The following is a 26,751-nucleotide window of genomic DNA, read 5'->3' as shown; positions in this document are numbered from 1 at the left end:
TTAAGCGTTACTGGGTTCTAAGAATCTCATGGTTGTCCAATGCCTCCATGTGGTAGAAAAAAGTACCATATGTCCTAGCTTCTCGTGGTGGCGTCAGAGCAGTAGGGGCAGAAGCTTGAAAGTGTCAGTCCCCCAACCCTCTCCCTCTTCTCTCCCTTTCTATGAGAAAACCAGCTAAATTGAAAACAAGCTTTAGTTTGTGCCCATTCCTTGTCTTCTCAGGGCCAGTGACAGCTCAGCAGGTAAGGCTCTGGCAAACCAGATGACCTGAGCTCAGTCCTGGAGAGCTATAATTTGGAAGAAGAAAAGACCACACACATAAACTCTCGGAATAGGTAACAAATACTTTTTTTTTTAAGCACAAAAAATGAAACCAGACAAAAAGCCCCAGACTGTTCAGCCGTCAGAGGCTATCCAGTGAAACTAGTGGACAGAAGAAACCCACAGTGAGTCTTTTTTAAAGAAACCCTTGTAAAATTCCAAACACAGGATGGCAGAAAAAGAAAATCTTTTCTATTGGCTTTAAGAAAGTTTTAAACACTATGTTAAGAGAGACTGATGTGGGGCTGGAGAGATGGCTCAGCTGTTGGGAATGCTGGCTGCTCTTCTAGAGGTCCTGAGTTCAGGTCCTGGCAGCCACATGGTGGCTCACAGCCATCTGTGATGGGATCTGACGCCCCCTGCTGGTGTCTGACGGCAGCTGCAGTGCACTCACATAGGTAAATCTTAGAGAGACTGATGTGATAAACTCTTATAATCCCAGCCTGTAAGAGGCTGAGGCAAGAGGACCACAAGGTACAGGCCAGCCTGGGTTCCACGGGGAGGCCTTGTCTCAAACAGAAAGCAAAGAATGAAAGCAAAACTAAACCACAAACAGTCAGAAAGAAAGGGAAAACATGAATTATCTACCTATCATCCATAAACATTCACCACCTATCTGTCTATCCACTTTCTTGCTACTTTCATTTTTGGCTTTAAGACAAGGTTTCATGCTATAACCTGTATTGAACTGTAACTCACTATGTAGCACAGGATGGCCCTCAGTTTATAATGATCTTCCTGTCTTAGCCTTGTGAGTGTTAGATTACAGACTAGAGACACCATTCCCAGCTGTATTAACAAATGTTAGTGTCCTTGCTTGTTATTTGAACTTGTGTAATCTGTCTGTGTCTGTCTGTCTGTCTATGTGTGTCTGTCTGTGTATATGTCTCTCTTCCTGTGTGTGTGTGTGTGTGTGTGTTTGTTTGTTTCTAGACAAGGGCTTCCTATTTGGCTCAGCCTGGCTTTGAACCTAAACCTGGTAAAATGTGGAGCCAGGCTTACTATGCCTTTGGAATGTCAGCTCTCGATGCCTTAACTTCCTTCCTTCCTTAATTAATTAGTTAATTAATTTTACTGTAAATTAAGCAGTTCTATCATAGCACTTAATGGATTTGAGGCATTTGCTTGCACTACCAGAGCCCACAACAGGAAAACAGCTTTCTCTGGGGAAATTGGGAATGGGGAAGTAGGTAGTTATAGTTATTCTTTTAGGGGAAAAGCCATGGAAATATACCCATAAGTATAGAATAAGTAGTGATGGTTATCCTCAGGATGGAGAACTTGAATAGAGGATACTGTGTGGTTTAATAATAAGTGAATGTTACAGATCCTGAGAGGTTCTCAGTTCACTTGGCTGGTCTTGTTAATAATACCTTCTTCGTTTTCAAAACAGTCTCAAGTAGCCCAGGTTGGCCTTGACCTTGCTTTGTATCAAAGACTGGTTTAGAACTCCTCCTGCCCCTCCCACTCTTGAACTTTCTTCTTCCTGCTTCCCCTCCCAGTTGCTGGAATTACAGGCACATTCTGTCACACCCTCAGTGCATTTTCAAAAATATTATCTGAGCTTGTTTTTCATATTCAGTGCATTTGTCTTTAATATAACCGAGGGCCTTCTTCCACACCAGCACTCCCAGAACTGACAAGGTTGTGTGTGGATGGTAAGGCATCAAGCTTGTACTGCACAGCCTTGAAGAAGATCCTTGGGCCTTCTCCATCTTCGTTTCTTCAACTGAAACACGAATGTAAAGCAGTCTATGCACCTCCAGACATGGAAATACTCATTCCTCAACTGTCTTCCTCCCGAAAGATTTATTTTTTTCTTTGAAATTTGTCTATTTATTTTTCAACAGGCCTAGACTCGTGTGACATTGCCTCAAACTTAACACATAGCTGAGGATGGCTTTGAACTCATGACAATGATTTTTCTAATAAAGCACTCATAATCAACTTCAGGTCTTAAAGATCCCCCCCCAAAAAAAAAAAATCCCTGGAAAATGCAACCTAGGATCTGAAACCTAGGATCTCAGGTTTGAGTTATTCATTTACTCTGGAGAATGGCTAACGGAGCATGTTTGTTACAGACAGCTGACAATGTGGGTACTCTTGCCCTTTATACAAAAGGAAACTGACACTAGGGGTCAGTTTGGATTCTTAGGCCTTGTACCTAAGAACATGAGTCAGTCTGGGTAGAGAACCAATCTGTGTAGAGAACTTATCTGACCTGTGTTAAAGCCCTGGGTTCAATTCCCAAAATTGCCAAAAGAAAAAAGTAGAAATCTAGAAGCTGGGAGGCCTGTCACAGGCCTTTAATCTCAATGCTCAGGAGGAGGAGGAGGAGCGAAAAAAATCTCTGTGAACTCAAGGCCAGCCTAGTCTACATACACATAAAATCTTAAATTTAAAAACTTTAAAGTTTTAAAATGATAATCTTTATATAGAAATATTTTGAATACATAGCTATCTTTACTTACTCATGACAAAATTTTTAAGGTTATTTTTGTTTGTTTGTTTTGGGGGGATAGAGTTTGTTTGGTGTTTGTTTGTGTTTTTGGAGACAGTCTCAATAGGTATCTCTGGATGGCCTGGAACTCTATAAAGATTAGGCTGGTCTCAAACTGAGAGGTCTGCTTGCCTCTTCCTCCCAAATGCTGGGGACTAAGCCACCATGGCCTGCTGGTATTGCCACTTATAAGCTCTACCAGCACACACAAAACACTTGTGGAGATTTCTTCAAAGTGTCTATGTTTTTCTGTTGGCCTGGTGGTGATGGTGGTTGGTGGTGGTGCTTACCTTCAGAGGCACTTGAGAGGCAGAGGCAGGTGGATCTCTGTGAGTTCCAGGCCAGCCTGGTCTAGTATTCCAGGACAGCTAGAACTACACAGAGAAACTCAGTCCCAAAGGGGGAAAATCATTTGCTTTGGGTAGTAAAGGAGTAGCTCTTTTCTCTGACAGGAGGCTCAAATGAAGTCCGTGAGACGTCTTATCACTGATTTCACACTCACTAAGTAAAACAACTCTTACTAGATGCAGGTTTCCTTAAAGGTTGGGAATAAAGTGCAATTACTTTGTGAATCTTAGCAGAGCTGGAATTTTAGATGGACATCTAGAAGAGGTTTAGCTGGATAGTGAGAAAGCCCACTCTCTTGGCTACTGGATCTTTGGTGAATGTGTGTGTGTTAACGGAAGCCACTGTTGCCATGGGAAGCAATGACAATTTGAATGAGGTAATTTAAAGTGGACCATGGAAATCTGAGTGCGGTTGTCTGCTCAGTACACAAGATCTTGTGTGTGTGGACCTTGTACTTGGATGGCAAGGGTCTGCTCCCTTCAGGGTAAATGACAAACAGGTAAGAAACTAAGTTCTAATTTAATGGTGGAATGTTTTTAAAAATAAATTTCGGTACAGTGCCACATGAGGAACAATTTAGTGACATTACTGTGTGATGACTCTAAAAATATTATTTAAATAACATCATATTGGGGCTGGAGAGATGGCTCAGCGGTTAAGAGCACTGACTGCTCTTCCAGAGGTCCTGAGTTCAATTCCCAGCGACCACATTGTGGCTCACAACCATCTGTAATGGGATATGGTGTGTCCGAAGACAGCTACAGCATACTTGTTATATATAAAATGAATAAATAAATCTTTTAAAAAAACATATTGGAGTAAAAAGAAAGTAGGGTGCTTTCTAGAACTTTTTTTTTCAATTTCAAAGACTCAGACATTAATCTAATTTAAGAATTCCAAATCTTGTCAAAGTCATCGGTTCAAGGTTTATTTCCAGTGATATTTCAATCCCAAGCCCAGTCGCGGTTACCTGTCACGAACTCCAATCGCATACATTAAAAAAAAAAGTCCACATCCTTTTCTTTAACAAGTGAAGGAGGGGATCTAGTATAAAAATGCACTCGCCTGGTATCCTGAACAGAAACCTAGTCTGGGTTTTTTCTCACAGGCGTGACCTCTGCTCCAAGCACGTAATTGCCAGAGGGAGGAACAAGTGTCAGCCCAAAGGAACCCCCTGTTAGGGGATTTTTTTTTTTTTTTTTTTTTCCTTTTTTTTTAACATCACTTTTGGGAGGAGTCAAAGTCCTCGCTCGGAGAGTACCATCTTTCCCCCCACACCGGCCACCTCACCCCCAGCTCTTCCCTAAAGCCCTCCTGGGAAGAACTTCCCCTGGCCGCCCCGGCTTCCACCGGGCCCCGCGGCCCCCCCAGTCCCGCCCCGCTGCCTCGGCTCTGCCCGGCGCCGGGTCCCCAGGCCACGCCGGGGTCGCTCGGGCTCCCGGGCCACGGCCCCCAGGTGCGGCGGGGGAGGGGCGCGGGGCGGGGCGGAGAGGAGGAGTGGCGCGGAGCGTGTGCGGCCGGGGAAGCCATTGCCTGGTTAATAGTTGCTGTTGCTGCACTTCCGCTTCTCTCCCAGCGAGAGCGAGACACGAGTGGCCAGGCCCAGCCGCAGCCGCAGCAGCAGCCGCGGCGGCGGCACGGAGCAGCCAGACACAAAGAGAGGTGCGGGGGGGCCCCGGGGCGGGCGGGCGGGCCGCGGGGCCTGGGGCCGCGGGGCCGGGGGCGGGCGGCACGGCCGGGCCGCGGGCAGCAGGGCCGGGCGGCGGAGATGGGGCGGCGGGCCGGGGCGGCGGGGGGCCCGCGGGAACTGTCAGCGCGGCCCGGTCCCCGCGGGGACCCGCCCGCCCGGGGCGCATTGTGCGCGCCGGCCTGCGAGCGCAGCCCCGCGTGGCCGGGCCTGGCCGGGCGCCGTGTCCCCGCGGCCCACGCGGCCCACGCTCGGCTTCCTCACCCACTCTCGCTGCTCGGCTCGTCCCGACCTCGCCAAACTCGAGCGGACGCCGGGAGGGCCTCGGGGACGACGGCGGCGGCGGCTCCCGGCCCTCCCCCAGGCCGCCCCCGCGCGATCGCGGCCCCCCGGGTCTCTTCGGCCGGTGCGGCGGTGGGCCCCGGGCCTCTGCAGGGCGGCGGGGGCGGCCCGGCCCGCGCCCTCCTGACAGCGGAGTTCCCTCTTTGCAGCGCCTGCATGGTCTGTGTTTCTGTTTTGTTTCCTCCCCCTGCAGGGGCCGTTCGCGGGGTGGGGTGGGGGGTTCGCTATGTCGGATGACGATTCGAGGGCCAGCACCAGCTCCTCCTCATCTTCGTCCTCCAACCAGCAGACCGAGAAAGAAGGCAGCACCCCCAAGAAGAAGGAGAGTAAAGTCAGCATGAGCAAAAACTCGAAGCTCCTCTCCACCAGCGCCAAGAGGTATCCCACTCCTTTCTCCACGGGCTTCCTAGCTTCCCGGTCGCCTCGTGCTGCATGTCAGGGAGGGAGCCGTCAACGTCGTTCTAGTGTGTTCTCTGGCAGGAAAATGGGGCATAGGAGTCCCACCTGTTCTTGCCACTGCTCGCTGCTTCTGGTTTTGTTAATGCCCTTGTCCACATGCAGGAGTTGTGGTTGGCCTCGTCTGTTTCTTGTTGAAGTTTCAAGAATCCGCATTACTTTTATGAGTGACTCTCAGTGTGATTTCAGAGCCTCCATCCTAGTAATCACGAATCTCTGACTTCCCAGAGGTTGTCATTGTAACTCATTTTTAAGAATACCGTCCCGGCAACTCTGTCAAAAAAGACTTCTGACCATCGTTTCTTCCTCTTCACCTGTTGCAGGGGTGGTGTTTTCTGAATAGGGTTTTCTCCATGCATTGCTTAAGGAATAACTAACTCTCATTAGTGGTGAAAGAAATTCATGATGTTTTATGGCAGAATTTGAAGAGCCTTTGCCTGTTTGGAGAGTTGAGGGAGGTGAACCAATCAGTGAATAACCATAAAATTATTTCAGGTGTTTTTGGAGACTTTTCTCTTCTCCGTTTAAGAGCATCAGTTTGATAGTTTCAGGAAGGCTTATTGTTTTATTAGACAGGGTCTCTTGTGGCCCAAGCTGGCCCTGGACTCTGCACAACTCCTGTCTCAGCCTCTTGATTGCTAGGGTTACAGAAGTGAGACACTTACCACATTTTCTGATTCCTGTGATTCTTAACATAATCTCTAGCAGATACCTGGGAACCCCCTGACATCCTTTCATAACTCTTTCTCTTTTCGTTGAGATGATTGGCCATAGTAAGGAACAGAAACTGGGCTGGTGGGGAAGGGCATTCTTTAAAGAATTTAAAATGACTTTGGGTCTCTCTGCTGAGCAGTGAAACTGACAGTTCTGTTGTTTTCCCTTACCCGGGATTCAGAAAGTTGGTACGCTGTCTTAGTGACCTAACAGGACTGATAGAAGTGGCTTCAGTTCATTTTAAATAGTTAGTGTCCAGGTCTCTAGAGAAGCGCTGATGTTTTGGTAAAACTGTTCTCAGTCTCCCCAGGGTCTTTGATGAACCCTGGTAGACCTCACTGAGTCTACATTCTGCCCTTCTTGCTCAAGATGGCCTTTCTCCATCAGTCCCTGCCTTCTGATAGAAATCGGTGTGTTTGTGACTCTGTTAGGAAGAAAATGGACAGGTATGGAAAGTGGTTTGCTTTTTATCAGTATAGTGCACACAAATAGATTTTCCCATACATACATAGATTTTCTTGTATGCCTAAGAAAGTTAGAGACTTGGTTCTGGGCATAGTAGTACAGGTGTCCCATGAGCTCAGCCCTTGGAAGCAGAAATAGGCAGATGTCCTATGAGTTCAAAAGTCAGCCTGCTCTATAGGGAGAGTTCCATGAGACTCTGTCTCATGAACAAAATGCCAAGCAAATAACTATTTGATATCTCAGATGGTAGCGTGCTGGCCTACCAGGCATGAAGCACTATCAGGAATGGTAGCACAAGCCTGTAATCCCAGCCTGTGCCAGGTAGGATCAGTTTAAAGTTTCCCTTTTTCAAGGTGTTTGGAGGGTAGGAAGAGGCCAACTACAGTGTACTGAGCCCTGCTGCTTAGAGGGAAAACAGTGTAAACTGGAAGAAGGATCATTGTCAGCCTGGCCTACCAGAGACTGGTTACAAGTACGTGATGATTTAACCTGCAAGCCAACATGCTGAATGTGTCTTTCAGTGCAGCAGATTTAGACTCCCAGATACCTTGTTGAAACAGTGACTGTTTGTGTTATAGGAGAGCTAAGGTTAGTCTCAAAGGCAAAACAGTGGAAAGGGTACCTAGGAAAGAATAAAGGGGAGAAATTAGGACTGGGGGTTGAAATACGCTGGCTTGGAAGGTGGGTGTTGCCTATGAAATCAGAAAGGGCATTTGTACAGGTGTGAAAATGAAACGTAAGTGGGCAGACCAAGGGGATTCAGTAGACACCACCCGAGGGGGTACAGAGCTAGGCTCACTTTTTGAACAGGCCTTTGAATCACGTGCAGCCCTTGGATCAGTAGTCTGGAAATGCTGCAAAAATGGTGGTGTTTGAGATTCGCTGAGTAAAACTGCCTGGTACTGGACTTTAAAAAGCTTATTATTTTATTTTGTGTGGATTCAGGCATGTCAGGGTGCATGTGTGGAGATCAGAGGCCAAATTGCTGGAGACAGTTCTCTTTTTCCACATGTAGGTTGGAGGGGTTGAACTGGGATCGTCACGTAGGATAGCAGGCATCTTTAGCTGTGAGCTGTCAGCAGCCTTCTTAGAAGGTTCACCTTCTAAGCATTAAAGGAGCTCAGAGGGACACATTTGCTCTCTGACAGATCTGAAAATGGTCATTTCCAACACATACAAGAATCTGGATCTGGTACTCCGGACTGGGAATGAAACACCAGATTCAAGCCCATAGGGACCGAAATGCATACTGAAGTAGAATTTAGCATGACAATGATGTCAGTAGAGACTGGATGTTCTAAACTGGACCACATTTGTAGGGACAGGAAGTGCTTTTCAATAGGAAAGTTTGAAGAACTTCCCCAGACACCACTCAACTTGTTTTCCTTTTAACGTGGAGGCCGGCTAAAAATGTCAGTGCTTTATAGCAGGCTTCTTCTTACCCTCCTAAAACCATTGGGAAGGGAAAAACATTCATTGTCATTGAGATTTCTGAGTTTGCCTGTTGTTTTTTACTAGCTGCCTTGGTGGATTTTTAAGTTGTAACAGCCCGTTAGGATGAGAAGTTACACAGTCTCCCTTTAGGAGAAGCAGCTTAGGGTCCCAAAGTTTGTCGTTTTAACTGGTGTCCTCAGCGCCTGAGTTAGCAGAAGAGAAGACAAAGGCCAGGGCCCGGTGTGAACTGTCAGTGGCTTCGGCCTAAGGGTGGGGGATGGGCTCTTTGTGAGGTGAGGAGGTGCGGAGAGGCCGGTGCGGGCCTGCGGGCCGGGGCTGCCCGAGCGAGCTTGGCCTCGGCCCGGGCGGCCGGGAAGTCGGGGGCTGGGAACGGGCCGGGGCTCGCGGCGGGCGCAGGTGGCCATGCACCTGTGCGGGGCGGCTGGGGGTCCCGTCGCCCCCAGCTCCACCCAGCACTTCCTGGGCCGCTCGACCCTTGACGGGGGCCTGAGCGGCCATATTGGCTTTGCCGGCAGGCCACTGTGCCAGGGTGAGGACAAGGTCCGGGTCTGATCAGTACTGGCCTGCGGAGGGCGCTGGTGTGCGGGGTCCTGACCCGATAGTAGTCGGGGGTGCCAGGCAGGGGTTGGTGATCTGCTAGGAGACTCAGAACTATGGAGCTGCTCTGGGGGTGGGGCTGGTGTGTGGAGTCACTGTTTAGGGGGCCAAGAGGTCCAGTAGGGCAGAGTTCTGGTCCCGGGGGTCGGTGGTGGGGGAGGGAAGCCAGACCTGGACAACCACTGCTGGGTCCCAGGTCTGGGAATCCCAGGGGACTAACCTCAGGATAATGAGCTTAATACTCATTCATGGGTGAGATACTGGGAAAGCTGGGGAAGCAGCAATTGAAAAAATGTTGAGGTGTTCACATGTAAGACACTGAGGGCAACTGCCCTTGTGTGCTTGGCAGTACTGGAAGCTCTGTGCTGTCAAGGGCCGGAGAGACCACAAACTGCTCCCCTGCACTGGGAAGTTTCCCCAGCCCGGGACCTCTGGGTATCCTCTCCTTCCTCAGTAAGGTGGGCTACTAACCTGATTGTGGAAGGGCCTCCAACTAACTTTGTTTCCATCTCCCAGGATTCAGAAGGAGCTGGCAGACATCACTTTAGACCCTCCGCCAAACTGCAGGTAGGCTGCCTATGAATTGTTTTAAAATTCTCCTAACTCCTGTCTTGTGTTTTCTGTTATAGAATGTTGCTTTTCTGCTATGGTCTGTGCATGGCTTGGTGCTAACATCAAATAAGATGTATATGTACCTGTGGGTGTGGTATGCAGCTGGTGTGTTGAGAAGTGATGGATTTCCATGGAGTGGGCACTTGTGTATGAAACAAAAATGAAGTTAGGTAAGGGAGCTGCCTTTTTTATTGTAGCTGTAGGTGAGGTCAGCCTTTACACATGCAGTTTGGGGCATTTTGTGTCAGTATGACTTTGCTGGAACAACCTTACGATGCTGGAGCATGCAGTGAGGACAAGCTGGCCCTCAGACCTAGTCCATCGTGCGCAAATTCGTGTGACTTTGCAAACCCATTTAGGAAGTAACTTGTGGCTTTAGTAGACTAATTTTGCTTTAACATTTAAATTTAAATTCTTAAAAGGTGGTGCTTGTGTTGGTACTGTTTAATCTAGTGTGAAAACAGTTTGAAGCCAGCTTTCAAAGGATGTGTTGGCCACTTGGCTTTATTTAAAATCACCAATCTTGCATTTTTGAGTCAGGATGGCAAGAAGTCGTGATGATTTGTCTAAACTGATATTTGAATCATGGAAGTCTAAGATCTTAGAATCAGGATCAGCCCTGAATGAAGATGAGGTTTCGTTGGTGTTTTAAGTTTATAGGTAGGAGTTCCCGGCAAGTATTAGTGGGTATACACAGCAAGTGAGCAAGCTTTCGGGGTGGAAGCAAAACTGGAGTAGTTTACTTTTAGCACTCATGTTTTACAACCCTGATTGGTGGATTAAGAGCAAAATTCCGCGGTACTCTCGTTACTCGTCAGTGTGTGACCGGTGACTGCGCATGCCGAGGTTAAGGGCCAACGTTGTGGAGGTGGTCGGTCTCTCCTACCGTTATGTAGGTGCTAGGGGTAAGCTCGGGCTGCCAGGCGTGAGCTGTGAGCATCTTCCTCACTCGTCTACCCCACTGCTTCCACTTTGTAGGAATTTGTTCATAATGTTGATCGGATTTGTGGTGCTTTTTGAAATTTTGTCCTGATCTGTAAGAAAGTTATTTTGAGTGTTAGGTACTTTTTGAGACGGTGTTTTAGGCTGTCCTCAATGTCTAGTTGAGGGTAGCCTTTAGTTTTTCATTCTCCTGTCTTACCTCGCCCCTAGCACCGGCATTATAGGAGTGGGCTGCCATGCCAGCTTTATGCCAGGCTAAACTCAGGGCCTCGGGCACACCCTCTACCAATGGAGCTACTTCCCTGGAAAGATACTTTAAACTATTCTTATCTGGGCCCCTAATTATTCTCAGGATTTCTTTTGTGGTTGATCATTTTTCAGTGGTTGAAAAGTAGAGGAATATTAAGAGATGAAAACGCAGCGCTTCCCTTGGTTGTTTGTGTAAAAGCACAGACATTCCCTACGGTCGGTCTGTGCTCTAGCTGCCACTGTTCCCCTGTGTGCGTCTCCGGTGATCAAATTATAAACTATAGCTTCAAACAAGTATCAGTTATTCAAACATACAGTGGCTTTCTTGTGAGTAAGTGCTATCAGATTTAAAACTGTAAACAGTTTGAAGATTTTCATGAGATAACCATTTTTTAGAATCAGGATAAGTACACTCGAGTCCATGTTGTATCGGGGTTCGTCTGTGAGAGGTTTGTGTTTCTCAAGCACGAAGGACTTTTTATGCTTGTAAATTTATCATAATCACGCCTTCACGGTGAAATCTTGAGCATTACCTGTAACCGGGATGGTATGTGCTGCGTGGTGTCATGGCAGATCTTAACGACTTTGAAACATTTTGGGAAGAGTGTGATTTCCAAGAGCATACAGGGTATCTTTATTTTCCAAAAGCGTGTATATTAAGCTGCCCTTTACAAACAGCAGCTGCTTTAATTTTTGGCGATATTCTCCACTGGATCTTTCAAGTCAGTGGTTCTCAGCGTTCCTCATTGCTGTGACCCTTACTATAGCTCCTCATGCTGTGGTGACCCCAACTTTGAAATAATTTCTGTTGCTACTTTGTAACTGTAGTCTTGCTACTGTTGATGAATCTTAATGTGAATATCTGATGTGTGCAGGACATTTGCTATGGGACAGGAGGAGGTCAGACCCACAGGTTGAGAACCACTGTTTTAAGTGATAATGAAATTTGAGTTTCTGCTTTTCACTGCCTTCCTAATGTTACCATCCGGTGTTATGCTGTGGTTTCAGTCCTTGGCACTTGTCTGAGTTTGGCTTTATATCGTGTGCTGCTACCTGTATAGAAGTTAAAACCAGTCTTTAAAATAACATTTATTCATGTTGTATATGTGTGAGGATGCACATGTGCCACCGAGTGTGAAAGGTTGTCAGAGGACAACTTGCAGAAATCCTGTCATGTGGGTCTTAGGGACCCAACTCAGGCTGCCAGGCTTGGGGGGCAAGTGTCTACCTGTCGAGCTTCTATAAGGTTTACTATTTGATATTTTGATGGCCTTTATTGTTGGAGACTGAATGGATAATGTAGCTTGGGTGCTTTTGAAGATGTATGAATTAAATGACATATATAAAATGATACGTTAATTTTTTTCTAGTGTTACCCTCAGCGTTAATACTCAGTACTGCATACTGAAATTGCAGTTTCAGCAATTATAAATTATATCGAACAAGCTGAATAATTGGTTTTCACTTAATAAATTTTAGATACAGTTTTACCCTTTCTGGGACTTGTTTCTGTCAGTGTCAGTGTGTAGACTTAAATTTAGACACATTACTCTGTTAAAACACAGCCGTGGCACACAGTATCCTCCCAGTGGACAGCTGCTTAGTGCACAGGTCTCTCCAGGGGAGACAGGCTGTGCTACTCACTGGCATCTGCACTTGACAAAACAGTTTGCATTCCAAATACTCATCTCCAAACTGTGTGACTTGCAGTTGCTAAATATGTTGCATGAGAAAAGGTAATAATTGTATTGAGTAGATTTTATGTATATAAATTATGTATACGCATGTGTTTCTGAGTATGGGTTTGCGTTAGTGCTCATGGAAGTCAAAAGAAGTCTTGTGCTCCTGGAGTTATAAGTGGTTCTAAGCTGCCCATTGTGGATTCTGGAAATGGAATTTGGGTCTCCTTACATATCAGCAAGACAACTGAGCCATCACTGGCCCCTGGAGACCTTTAAAACTATAAATTGATTTATATTGCCATGTAAATTAAATTCTTTCTTTCAAACATTAAGCTGTTTACTGGGATGTATGAATATTCCCCTCCCTGCTTCCTCCCCCCCCCCCGTGTGTGTGTGTGTGTGTGTGTGTGTATGTGTGTGTGTGTGTGTGTGTGTGAGAGAGAGAGAGAGAGAGAGAGTGTGTGTGTGTGTGAGAGAGAGAGAGTCTGTGTGTGTGAGAGAGAGAGAGAGAGTGTGTGTGTGTGTGAGAGAGAGAGAGAGAGAGTGTGTGTGAGAGAGAGAGAGAGTCTGTGTGTGTGTGTGTGTGAGAGAGAGAGAGAGAGAGAGAGAGAGAGAGAGAGAGAGAGAGAGAGAGAGAGAGAGAGAGTGTGCATAGTGACTTAACCATTTCTGGAGTTTATCATGCATTTGGTCATACTTTTTACCTATAGTTGGCTCTGTTTTTTTTTTTTTATTGGATACTCTCTGTATTTACATTTCAAATGTTATCCCTTTTCCCCACCTCTCACATTCCCCCTTCCCCCTCCCCTTGCTTCCATGAAGATGTTCCCACTCTCGACCACCCACTCCCACCTTGGCGCCTTGACATTCCCCTACACTGGGAAAATGAGTCTTCACAAGACCAAGGGCCTCTTCTCCCATTGATGCCAGCAATGCCATCCTCTGTTAGCTATGCACCTGGAGCCATGATTCTCTCCATGTGTACTCATTGGTTGGTGTTTTAGTCCCTGGGAGCTCTGGGGAGTTTGATTGGTTGATATGTTTTTCTCCCCTCATTGTTGCAAACCCCTTCAGCTCCTTCAGTCCTTTCTCTAGCTCCTTCATTGGGGTCCCTGTGTTTAGTCCGATGGTTAGCTGCAAGCATCCTCATCTGTATCAGTATGGCTCTGGCAGACCCTCTAATGAGGCATCCATATCAGATTCCTACCAGTAAGCACTTCTTGGCATCAGCAATAGTGCTTGGGTTTAGTGGTTGCATATGTGGTGGATCCCCAGGTGAGGCAGTCTCTGGATTATCTTTTCTTCAGTCCCTACTCCTCTGTTTGACCTTGTATTTTCTCCTGTATTTTGTTCTCCCTTCTAAGAAGGACTGAAGCATCCATATTCTGGCCTTCCTCCTTTTTTGAGTTTCATAAGGTCCGTGAATTGTTTCTTGGGTATTCAGAGCTTTTGGGCTAGTATCTGTTTATCAGTGATTACATACCATGTGTGTTCTTTTGTGACTGGGTTACCTCACTCAGGATGATAGTTTCTAGTTCCATCCATTTGCCTAAGAATTTCATGAAGTCATTGTTTTTAATAGCTGAGTAGTACTCCATTGTGTAAATGTACCACATTTTCTGTATCCATTCCTCTGTTGAAGGACATCTGAGTTCTTTCCACCTTCTGGCTATTATAAATAAGGCTGCTATAAACATGGTGGAACATGTGTCTTTGTTATATGTTGGAGCATCTTTTGGGTATATGCCTAGGAGTGGAATAGCTGGGTCTTTAGGTAGTATTATGTCCAATTTTCTGAGGAACCACCAGATTTCCAGAGTGGTTGTACCAGTTTACAACTCCACCAACAGTGGAGAAGTGTTCCTCTTTCTCCACATCCTCACCAGCATCTACTGTCACCTGAGTTTTTGATCTTAGCCATTCTGACTGGTATGAGGTAGAATCTCAGGGTTGTTTTGATTTGCATTTTCCTGATGACTAAGAATGTTGAACATTTCTTTAGGTGCTTCTCAGGTTGGCTCTTCTTTTAGGAGGAAAATCCTGTTGTGATTCCTGTAACAATCCCATAAAGCTTGCTCTATTTAAGAAGAACCATGCCTTCTGGAAGCTCATGAACCCTGAGCGCTAGGATCATTGTGTACCTATGTTTGTAGCTCACAGCCCATACATTGCTAAACTGACTTGCTATAGCTGGGTGACTAAACATGAATGGTTTGGACAGTAAGTTTACTCATCATAAGTGGCATATTTTGCCTAAGTCCTTTCTACTTTAGTTTTGATAGTAATGTCTGTATCATAAATAAGCCTCTTAGTGCAAATGGAAACCTAAAATCTAAAGTTTTTGTTGCTGTTATTTCAGATAAAGTATTCTTGAGAAGTCATTAGGCCTTTTAAACATGGGAGAGGGTAGTCAGAATGATGTTACTACTATATTTGACAAGTGTTTTTATTTTACTTTATTTGAATATGTAAAATTGAGTTAGTATCTTACCCACCAAGAGTTGTATTACATAATCAGGTAAAGTTTTTTTTTTTTTTCCTTTTAAACATTCTTTGAAGTGAAACACTGAAGAAAATAATAAAACAAAACAGAGTTCAAGGTCAGCAAGAGATACACAGAGAGACCCTGTCTTGAAAAGCCAAAAAGCGACCAAACAAAATCCAGAAAAACAAGCAGTGCATCTGTCTCATAATTCTCTGCCTCATCCTCTCTGCTAAAAGGGCCCATTGCTTATCTTGCTTACCTTTCAGTGTGCCGATGCCCAACTTTGTTTTGAGACAGCCTCATATAGCTCAGGCTGACCTTGAACTTGCGGTTTAGTGGAGGATGACTTTGAACTAGTCTTCCTGCTTCCACCTTCAAATGCTGAGACCACTGTTTCATGCTGACACACCCTTATTTGGGACAGGTTCTTGCTGAGTAACTATGCTAGTTTTGAACTCATGATCCTCTTGCTCCTGTAAGGAGTTATTGATCATGCAAGTTTCTGTGTTGAATGCTGAACATGTTGGAGCTGTATTGTGTCAGTGGTTGTACAGTGTTGTAAGAATGTCACTGAATTGTATGCTTAGCATGTTAAAATGCTACATTGTATGTAGTCGGTTTGTGTATGTAAAACTACAATGGGACTGGAGAGGTGACTCCTTTGAGAGCGCTTGCTGCTTTTTGGGGAACTGGGGTGTGTGAGAAGATTCAAAACCACCTACAATTACAGTCCCAAGGGATCAAATACTTTCTTGTGGCCTTCGCAGGTACCCACACTCACTTACATAAAAATATACACATAAGAAAAATCTTTAAAAAACTAGTTTGAAACACAATAAAACAATATTGTTAAATGTTTTTGACATAGCTGAAAAGGTGACACTGGTTTTAGGTAAAGGGGCCTATATTCTCTGTCACCTTATGTGCTTGTTGTGTATGAGTAGGAATTACTTTCAAGTGGTTCCTAATCTATCAAAGGTGCTAACGTATTGGAGTAGTAACCCAGTGCCTTGCTGTATGGGCAGAAGAAGGAGCTGCTTTGCCCTTGCTGTGCAGGCCATGGCTGGAGCACTTACACATCTGGGAAGATCAGAGGAGATGGGAATTGGGTTGAAGAGTGAGGTGTAGACTCACTGGAAGAACCTGCCAGCAAATGTAGTCCAGGCAGGTAGAGAGCTGTCACGCGGTGGGTGAGCCTCTGGCTGCAGAGTACAAACAAGTGGGAGGGTGTAAGGAGGGTAAAGCCAAAAGCTTGCATTTAGTTTTATAGACATTAGAGAGTCTTGGAAACATTTGAGTGGGAAATGGAATGTTTAGAAACAATTTGACAAAGATAAGGACAGCACACAACTGAGTAGGAAGTAGTTGGTGCTGCAGTGCAGTAGAGGCCGGAGGTCTTGGGAAATAGGCAGTAGCAGCCTTGAACCAGAAGTACCAGGAAGCTTGCCTGCTGAAGGGAAACAGGAGCTCTGGGTTTGAGTAACACAGAAGCCAGGACAGGAAAAATGGCTTAGAGGAAAGTTCTGTCTCCAGAGTTACTCTGTGGGTCACTACAGTGTCTAGCGTATTGCTGCCACAGTAGACCGTGATTTTAGTTTGGTTTTATACTTGAGTTTATTATTAATCAATTATTGAACTCTCAGCTCTGCCTGCTTTTAGGTAAGATTAAGTAGATTATAAGTAAGAGGCAAAGGTACATGATTCTGACCCTGCATGTTTCCCCCAACTTTTCAGTTTGAAAGATTTCAGAGCTACAGAAGACATTGGGAGACTGGTGTAATACACTTCAACTGTCCATGGAAACTTTACATTTGTATAGTTCTTAGTTTCGTTAATGATGTGATGAATACCATGACCAAAACCAACTTAGGGTAGAAAGTCTTTTCTTACAGTCTATCATTAAGATATCCTACAGAGCAGGAACTCAAGTAGAAACCCTAAGGCAGGTCTGCCAGCTGGTCTATACCGCATTACCTCTAACTAAGGAAATACAGCAGAAGCCATAGAGGAGTTCTGTTTACTAGTGTATGCAGGCTAATGTTTAGTTAGCTTCCTTAGCCTAGGACTGCCTGACTAGGGAATTCGGCCACCTGCAGGGGGCTAGGCCCTCCTTGTAACAATCAACAAGATAATTCCCTCCAAACATATCAGTCCAGTCTAGGTAATGTCTCACTTGAGAGTTCCAGATGATTCTAGGTTGTCAGCCTCACAGTCAGAGCTAACCAGGATACATTGTTTTTTGTTTGCCTACTGTAGAACGTGAATGAATGGAAGCTGCTTTCATTCAGTGTTAATGTGAGTCAGAGGTGCCAAGGCTGAAGGTGACTTTCCACATGAGTTTGGAAAGTTTTTGATGGTAAAGTATATGAGATTCTCTGGGAAGAAGAGGGCTAGGAATTGTGTTCTAAAAGCTGGTCATATACCATAGTAATAGCACAGGGAAGACTGAGGCAGGAGGATCATGCATTTGAGGCAGTCGTGGGCTACATAGCAAGTCCCAAATAGAGCTGTGTTCTGAGGAATATCTGCAGTGAAGGACAGGCAGAGAAAGAAGATCTGGAAAAAGAAGCAGGAAGGGCTGCCATGGCTCTGAGAGACAGGAAAAAACTGAAACAGATTTTGAGTGTGGTTTTTTTTTTTTTTTTTTTTTAAATAGACCAAGAGGGGAAAGCAAACAGAGAAGGATGGAGGGACAAGAAGAAGATGGAACAATTTTTAAACAGAAAAAAAGGTAGTTGAATGTGAAATTGAGCCTCTTGGCAGAGAACAGGTGTTTTGAAAAGCTGACCACCTGAAGTTTTGATGACACCAGCATCCCTCTGGTGCTGAGAAATGGTTGATCCTCACTGCAAATTGAGCTCATGAGCATGAGATGACCAGTGTCAAACTGACGGGTCACTAGAATATCTCATTACATTCTCTAGGAAATCATGGAAAGATGAGCTGGGGAAACTGTTTCACAGCTGCCCATGGCCCCAAGCACTGTTGGCAGTTAGGCCCTTCCGGAATCACAGAGGGACTGGATGTCAGTGCAATTTAAATTAAAAAAAAAAAAAAAGAAGAAGAAAGAAATGTGGTCTTCTTGAAGCTGGACTGGTAGTGTAATTTAAAAATAAGATTGTGTAGAACTTCTATTTTATAAGGTTGTCTACAAGGGAGCAGTGATGTAGGGATGCTAAATAAACTGGGCTTCCAGTTCCTAAAGCTGTTCCAAACAGATGGCTTGTTGGAGTGCTGGAACCAACCCTCCTGAGACATCTGATAACTCTTGTCGCCAGTAAAGTGAAACAGGGCTTATATAGGAACCGTTCCTACTCAGCCATGCCCTGAGTGAGACAGAGGGAGGCACCTGGTGTCCCCCCCCTCCGCCCCCGCACCTCCTCCTCTTGGAGGCTGGAAGCTCATCGAACCTCTGCCTGATCGCTAATGAATGCAGGAGCTGCTATATTCCAACTTCCTTTCCTTTCACCACACATGACTGAGCAGCTTTTCCATGTACTGTTTCATGTAATAATAATCAATGATGTGGTCTCAGAGGGCTCTTAGCATTGATATGATGATCACCGATATTGTCAGGACTTTAGGCATTTAAACAGAACTTATTCTGTTTAAATGATAGATGGAAAGTTTATGTAAATCTTACAGAAAAAGACTTGAACTTGATATGATATATCAGCACTTGGTCTGCGGCTGGAGGATCTCCTTGAGTTTGAGCACACCTGTACTACAGAGTGAGACCCTGACTCCCTGGCTCAAAAAACAAAAAAAAAAACAAAAAACAAAAAACAAAAAAAACCCAAAAAAACCAAAACCTAGAAAAAGTAGTTTGGGAGAAAGAAAGTTGCACAGCCTGGCAGCAGTAAACCATGTTGGGTGCTGCTGTTGCTGGGCAGTGCTAAGCCAGCGATCCTGTCTGCTCTGGAACTTGGACTTTAGCAGGTGTCTTTTGTTAAGGTGTTTATTGATGTGTTAAATACCGTGCAACTTGGGGGTCATACTCCATTATTGAGGGAAGTCAGGTCAGGAACTGAAACAGACTGTGGAGGGCTGCTGCTATTCATCTGGCTTGCTTCTCATGATTTGCTCAGACTGCTTCCTTACACAGCTTAGAACCCCTATTTAGGGATGTACCATCTATGGTGAGCTGGATTCTCACACCTCAAGCATTAATCAAAAAATGTTCCACTAGTTGGCCCACAGGCCAGTCTGCCCGGAGTGGTTTCTCAATGGGGTTCCACTTCCCAGATGACTATTGGGCTGACATAAATCTAACCAGCACAGGGGGCAATACAGACAAGTAAAGGGGATCATACACCTGGTAAAGTACTGGCTGCTAGGAGAGGACTTTGTGGAGACAGTGATTGAGGACCATTGGGCGTGTGTGTGTGTGTGTGTGTGTGTGTGTGTGTGTGTGTGTGTGGCGGGGGGGGGGGTACTTCTAGACTTCTAAATACACTCAAGAAAAGTACTCAAAGATGAGAAGAAAGGGAAAAGCCAGGCCAAAGTGCTGGGAGAAGAGGTCCAGGGAGGAGGCAGGAGACTTGGGCTAAGTAAAGAGTGGGGGGAGTCCTTTTTGGTGTTGAATCTACAAGTGACACTTACCTTAGCAGCAGGCTAAAAGAGATGGGCTGTCTGTGCTGGGAGGTCCGGCTGAAAATGACTGCTCAGGCAAAGTAGGTGTGAGATTGTTTCCTACCAGGCATTCAAACTAAGGTGTCAAATAGAACTTAGATAAGGAATTGGAGCTCAGGAATAACTTGATGCTTGGGAGACCTCACTGTTGAGTCTGGTGAATGGGGAAAGCCCATGACTCGCTTAGAAAGGATGGTGAAGACCTCTTTGTGGAGCCTAAGCATCTTACTCACACTTAGATGTTCACACTAAGTGTAATGAGGAGAGGGAACATGAGAAAGTGTGACTGGCATGTTCTCAGAGTAGCGTGGTCATTAAACCTAACATGATGCCTGGTGGGCACAGGTCAGCCAGCAGTTACTCCCTGCACACAACCCCTGTGTGTGCTGACCACTCTGCACAGACTCACTCTACATAACACAATGAAAGGGGGTGGTTTTTCAGTTTAAAAAAAAAATGTTTCTGTTATTCTCAGTTAAAAGATTTCATTGTATTCAGAAAGGTGATTAGTTATTTCTTTTGCCCTCTTTAGACGAAACTACTTAATTCCTAGAATTCTTTTTCTTCCTTCCTTCCTTCCTTTTCTTTTTTTAAAGATTTATCTTTGCTTATATGAGGGTGAGAGAGAATAAGAATAAATGATATATCTGCCACATGTGTGCAAGTGCTCACCCAGAATATTCAGAAGGCAGTGTTGAACCCCCTGAAGTTCAAGTACATAACTCCTAACCACGGCACCATCCTTCCAGACCCAGATATACTTTATTTTATTCTTGAGAGAGGGTCTCCTGGCTGGCCTGGAGCTTGCTGTGTAGTCCTGGCTAACCTGGAACTTAAAGATAGTCCTACCTGTCTCTGGCTCCCAGGATCCTAAAATGCACCTGGTTAGCATCCTCTTTCTCTTGAGCCAGCCATACCAACTTTAGATTATACATGTTCTCTTGGTCTTGCTTAAGTTCATTGAGATGGGGAAATGTTTGGAAACAGGAGTTGTGGTCATGAAAGTCTTAGCTGCTGCCTGAGGCAAGCTATGGAAAGGTGGACCACAGGTGTCTTGTTTGCAGAGGGATTTCACTACAGAGTAGTTTAGAGCTCTCCCATTAACACAGCCCTGCCTTCTCTGTGGGAATACACTTACTTCACTTTTAAAACATAATTTACTGGAATTGGTGTTATAAAATTTTATTTCTTGGCAGAGTTTACTAGAGCACATTTATCCTCGTAGAAGAAGATCATTCAATTGGTTTACATAAAAGACCCTCAAAAAAAAAAAAACAAAAAAAAAAACAAAAAACCATTTGTTTTATTATAAGCACCCGAGAGGCTTTCAAAACATGAGTGATAACATTCCTCAAACCTAAGTAAATATCTGGAAATAAATGTAGCTTCCTCCTTATAGTAAAGTGTGCACAGCCCTGGCAGTGGCCACAGCTTAGCCTCTGCTGCATTGCCCTTTGTCCTGACTGCAGAGCCTTCTTGGAGAACATCCTTGGCCACACTGCTTCATTCCTAGAGGGGCTGATGTGATGCCTTGGGGTGTTCTCACATGCAGGGTAGGTACCACAGAACAGTAAGGGCCCTAAATGTCAGTGAGGATACAGTTGTTATTTCAACTGTAACCTGGGATTGGTTCCATCTTCTAGATTCTGTGCTCGCAATAAAACAGATTCTCCTTTATTTCACTCTTAACCAGTTTATAAATGTGGAAGCATATTCCATAGTGTGGCGCCTGCAAGTTAAAACATGCCAGTGAGGAAAAAGTAAAGGTGTCTTGACCTTCAGCCTAGTGTTTTCAGGTGGGAATGGAGGCTCTCCCTCTATCTCTCACTTTCTCTGTGAGCTGTGCATCAGCAAGGCAGCAGAGGTTCTTTACTGTGGAGGCTTAATACACAGAAAAGTACTGCAGACTCTGTCCTGTTGCTACTTTGTTACATGCTGCCCTGGGTCCCTTGCACACTGGCCCAGCTGAGGGTAGTGACTCGTTCAAGTATATCCCCACTGATTCTCATATTTACTGAGTGATTTCTGTTATGCCACATGTCCTCAAGATAACCCTGGAAAAGATGGTGTTCCAGTGATTGGGAGCATTCATTCATACAGAGAAAGGGCAGTAAGAGAAACCTGTGTCTCCAATAAAAGTTTCTCCTTAATTTACTGTTGCCTGTTTATATATAGAAGCACATTCTGTATTTTACAAAGTAACTTCAGGATAACTGAAGTAGGAGCTGGCCAGTTAGGGCATTGGCTAGTACCACTGAGGGGGAGATGGTATTGGATGATAAAAACCCAGCCATGAGGAGGGTATTTTAGGCCAAAATGATAACAAGTAGAAAAGTGGTAAGCGTGGGGATGGCCAGGGTGGCTAGCATGGTGAGGCTAGCCTAGTGGAGAGATGAGTAGGCAGAGGCATGTTGTTCTCTTAGTTTCATTAGGAAGCCAATGGGTGGAGCCCTACACAGAGGATTGCCCAATAGTCCTCAGTACCATTGGCCTACATCTGAAGACACACACTTAATTGTTTGCTTATTGTTTGTTTATTTGAGATTTTGACTTCTTCTTCTTCTTCTTCTTCTTATTATTATTATTATTATTATTATTATTATTATTATTATTATTACATTTTGGGTTTGTTTACTGTTATAGTCTCAAAAATCAGGGTAGCCGTATGTCAGGGTTTTACTGCTATGAAGAGACACCGTGACCATGGCAACTCTTACAAAGGAAAACGTTTAGTTGGGGCTGGATTACAGTCAGAGGGTTAGTTCATTGTTGTTACAGCAGGAACATGGCAGCGTGCAGGCAGACATGGTGCTGGAAACGAAGACAGCCTCAGTGGACCTAGCTTGAGCATGGGGGACATCACAGCCCATGCCCACAGTGACATACCTCCTAACAGTTCCATCCCCTGTGAGCCAAGCATTCAAACACCTGAGTCTGTGGAGGCCATGCCTATTTAAATCAGTATACCATACTTGCTGTTTAGACCGTGATGGCCTTGAACTCACAGAGGTCTATCTGCCTCTGTTTCTTCAGTTCTGGTATTAAAGGTATGTGCTACCATGCCTGGCTCAGAGGGCCAGGAGAGGAAAGAGGACAGAAGAGAAGAGGTAGAGAAAAATTGTAGACGTTGGTTTTTCATCTCTACCATGTTTGTCCTACAACTCGGGCCATACTCCAAATCCCAATTTATAAGAACAAATTATAAGTTAGGCGTGGTGGTCCACTCAGGAGGTTGAGGCTGAAGGGTTATCTTCCAGGCCTGGCATAGCTATATAATTAGACCTGCCATGAAGCGAAACACAACAGAAAAAAAGTAGTGTAGCTCACAACCACAGTAACTCCAGCATCTCGGTGTGCCCACAAACATGTACATACTATACATTCATAAAAAGTAAAAAAATTTAAACACAAACCCAGTCTTCCAAGTAACAGATTGTATAGATGGTCTGTAAAAAATTTTTTGTATATTTTCATTCATTTATTTTATGTATATGTATGTCCTGTCTGCATACCAGAAAAAGGCATCCTGTCCGGCCATAGTAATAATACATGGTTTGAGCTGCCATGTGGCTGCCAGGATTTGAACTCAGATCCTGTGGAAGAATAGCAGTGATCTTAACTTCGGAGCCATTTCTCTAGCCCCACCTTCACTTCTTTGTTTTTGTTTTTGTTTTGTTTTGTTTTGTTTTGTTTTTTTGAGGCAGGCTTTTATTTTGTAGTTCTGGCTGTCCTGGAATTCACTTACATAGACCAGGCTGGCTTCAAACTCAAAGAGCTTTGCTTCCCAAGTGCTAGGATTAAAGGCATGTACCACTGTACTTAATTGTTTAAAAGATTTATTTATTTAATATATATGGGTACACTGTAGCTGTCTTCAGACACCCCAGAAGAGGGCATTGGATCCCATCACGGAGGGTTGTGAGCCACCGTATGGTTGCTGGGAATTGAACTCAGGACCTCTGAAAGAGAAGCCAGTGCGCTGTTAACTGTTGAGCCATCTCCCCAAGCCCCTGTATTAATAGTTTTACTGACATTTTTTTCATGTAACAGATTTGGTTTTGTAGTATCTAGAAACTTCAACAATAATTGAATATATTGTACCAAAACTTTTGTCTCTACCTGTGACAAGAAGTACAGTATTGCTCAGTGTCCTTATATGAGGGCTGGATGAAGTAAACGCCTTGTAAGACATGTGAGGCACTGAGTCACAGAGCCAGTGCTTGTGTCCTGCTTGCCCGAGGTCCTGGCTGTCCCTGTCCCTAAAGGCAGCTGGAGCCCAGCAGTGGGGAAAAAATGCTACAGTTGGCCTTGTACTTCTCCAGAGTAGATGCAGCGGAGACTGGACGTGACCCACCTGCACTCTAGAGACCTTGGAAACAGGAGACAGCGTGCCAGATGCCCACTAATCTTAGAATGGCTACATGTGACAAAGAAGGAGTTAGCTGCACAGTGAGAAGCTGAAGTTCTAGGGTGTGTGTGTGTGTGTGTGTGTGTGTGTGTGTGTGTGTGTGTGTGTGTGTGTGTGATATACAGCATGAGCAGCACTCTGGGGTTCCTGGTTTATGTCGTGCTGGGTATCAAGCTCAGTCTCATGTATCCACTAGTGCACACTAGTGCACACTCACAAAACTAAGTGAGCTCCATGCCTAGTTGTAAAGTCTCAGACCTACAGGAAGTTGATATCCGTGTGAGAAGAGATGGCGGTGGAGTGGTCATACAGTCATTCCTATGCGTGTATTTGAGAGTCAGGAACTAACTGTTCAGTTGCAGGCCATAGAACATGACAACACGAAGTGTGGTTGCAGTGCTTCTTACTAGTGTTGCTTTGATAAGAAATGACATTACTTAATGCTCTTCCAGAGGACCTGAGTTTAATTCTCACCACTCACATTTTTGGCTCACAACTCACGGTAACTCCCAGCTTATAAGTGACCTGAGCCACCACATACACACACTCACAACCATGCACACACTGATAATCTTTTTAAAAATCTTGTTCTTTTTCTGTTGTTGATGTGCTTTGTTTTGGAATGGCCTCATGTAGCCCAGCTACCCTTGAATTTCTGGGTACAAGAACAGCCTTTATCTGATCCTCCTGCCTCTACCTCCTAACTGTTAGGAATACAGATGTGTCCTATTTTGCTAGGTGGGGCCAGTTTCCCATGTCTGTCTGTCTGTCTCTCCCTCTCTTTTCCTCTCCCCCTTCCCCTTTCTCCCTCTTTCCCTCTCTCATTTACCTTGTATACAAAGGTTGTTTGTCAGACTGGAGAGGTGGCTCAGTGGTTAAGAGCACTGGCTTCTCTTCCAGAGGTCCTGAGTTCAAATCCTAGCAACCACATGGAGGCTCACAACCATGTGATGGGATCTGGTGCCCTCTTCTGCCATGCAAGCATACATGCAGGGAGAGTATTGAGTATATATATATATTCAAACAAACAAAACAAAACAAGAAAGGTTGTTTATCAGTTAAGATATTTACGGAGGCAAAAGTCAAATGTGAACATAAATGTTTACTCAGAAACAACCCCAGTAATAACACAAACAAACATGTAGGACTGTGAGCTTGCACTTGACTGTGAAGGGAATAGGAAGTGATGGGTGTGTACATATCCTGGAAGTTACTTTATACAGAATGCAGAAGGAGCATTAGAAGGCCTGGTTTGAGATATTCAAGTCAGCTCAGAGACTTAAAAGTTACTTTAGCTTCATGTTCTGTATTGTTGGGATTTAAATATAGAACAAAACTAGCAGTTGGGTGGGCTGGTACATGCCTTTAATGGCAGCACTCTGGGAGGCAAAGACAGGCAGATCTCTGTTCCAGGACAGCTAGGGCTGTGTAGAGAGATCCTATTTCAAAACAAACAAACAAACAAATAGAATAGACTTAGCTGATGATGACATTGAACCTTAAGAAGTATGTCAGTGTCGTTGTCATTTGATAGAAGGGATGCTTCCAAGGATTAAGTGGCTAACTCAAGTCCCTGGGCTCCCAAGTTGGGATTCTACAAATTTGGGCTCTACCCTTCAGAGATTCATGCCTTACCATTGTGCTCTCTGTGGTTCTCAGTTGTAAACCTCACTTGGAGTTGCTGTGTTCAGTTTTATTCATACATTGAACTGTATGTAAAGTTTAAGAGGCTTTTATCACACAAGGGTTTTTATCAGAGTGGCTATATCCTTCTGATGTTCTCTAATGTATGTTCATTTGGTACAGTGGTTCTCTGTTTATAGACAGGTTCTCACCATAGAATCCTGGCTGGCTTGAAGCTCACTATATTGGTCAGTCTGACTGTATCTCCTGAGTGCTAGAGTTAAACTATGTAGGCCTGCCTCGCCTGGAACTTGCTATGTAGAGAAGGCTGGCGTCAGATGTGCTGGGATTATATTAGTATACCCAGCTAGATTAAGTTTGTGATTGGTTTGTTTGTAGGTTTTTCTTTTTTCAAGATTTACTTATTTATTATATTTAAGTTCACTGTAGCTGTCTTCAGGCACGCCAGAAGAGGGCATCAGATCTCTTAGATGGTTGTGAGCTACCATGTGGTTGCTGGGATTTGAACTCAGGACCTCTGGAAGAGCAGTCAGTGTTCTTAACCACTAAGCCACCTCTCCAACCCTGTGGTTTTTTTTTTTTTTTTTTAATTGGCTTTTAAAAAACTTTTTATTAAAAAAATGTATTTATTTTAGGAGGTCATGTGACTAGGTGGCAAGTGCTTTTAACCAATAAGTAAGTCATCCTTCAGGCCAAAATCAGTATTTTTATGTCTTTAAGAAAGAACATTTTGGGACTGAAGTGATGGCTTGGTGATTAAGAACATTTGCTGCTGTTACAGACCTGAGTTAAAACCCCTACATGCTGTTGGCTCACAACCATCTGTAACGTCAGACCCAGGAGATCTGGTGCCCTTTTCTGTCTTCCTCGAGCACCAGACAAGCACAGTGTGCATGTATATATGCATGCAAAATGTTCATACAGAGAACCAAGAATAAATCTTAAAAATATAAATAAAATATTTTTACTATTTGAGAATTTCATACAGTGTACTTTGATGATAGTTACTCTCTACTGTAACCCCTTGCGTCTCCCAAATGCAGTCTGTTCCAACTTGGTCTTTATTGTATTGTTTTTAGTTAGGGCCAACTGTGTAACCCTGGGTGACTATGAACCAGGTTAGCCTGTAGCTCACATAGGTCTGCCTGACTCTACCGTGCTTGGATTAAAAACGTGTGCCACTTTGGTGCTTTATTTTTTAAGTTTTTACTG

The 26,751-nt window shown here is 44.6% G+C and overlaps 1 protein-coding gene across 1 annotated transcript in view; it reads left to right on the top strand.

The window, feature by feature from the left end:
* The first annotated feature begins 4,695 nt into the window (after positions 1-4,695).
* Positions 4,696-26,751, top strand: part of UBE2E1 (ubiquitin conjugating enzyme E2 E1) — a 50,395-nt gene continuing 28,339 nt past the window's right edge. The window contains exons 1-3 of the mRNA XM_080926018.1: positions 4,696-4,831; positions 5,392-5,576; positions 9,402-9,452. Coding sequence (XP_080782144.1) covers positions 5,425-5,576; positions 9,402-9,452 — 203 coding nt within the window. The 5' untranslated portion in view covers positions 4,696-4,831; positions 5,392-5,424. The remainder of the gene's footprint in view (positions 4,832-5,391; positions 5,577-9,401; positions 9,453-26,751) is intronic.

The sequence above is a fragment of the Micromys minutus genome, assembly GCF_963924665.1.
Source record: "Micromys minutus genome assembly, chromosome: 12".
Lineage (NCBI taxonomy): Eukaryota > Metazoa > Chordata > Mammalia > Rodentia > Muridae > Micromys > Micromys minutus.
Note: the sequence above shows the minus strand (reverse complement) of the source record. Positions and strands in the feature narration are given on the sequence as shown.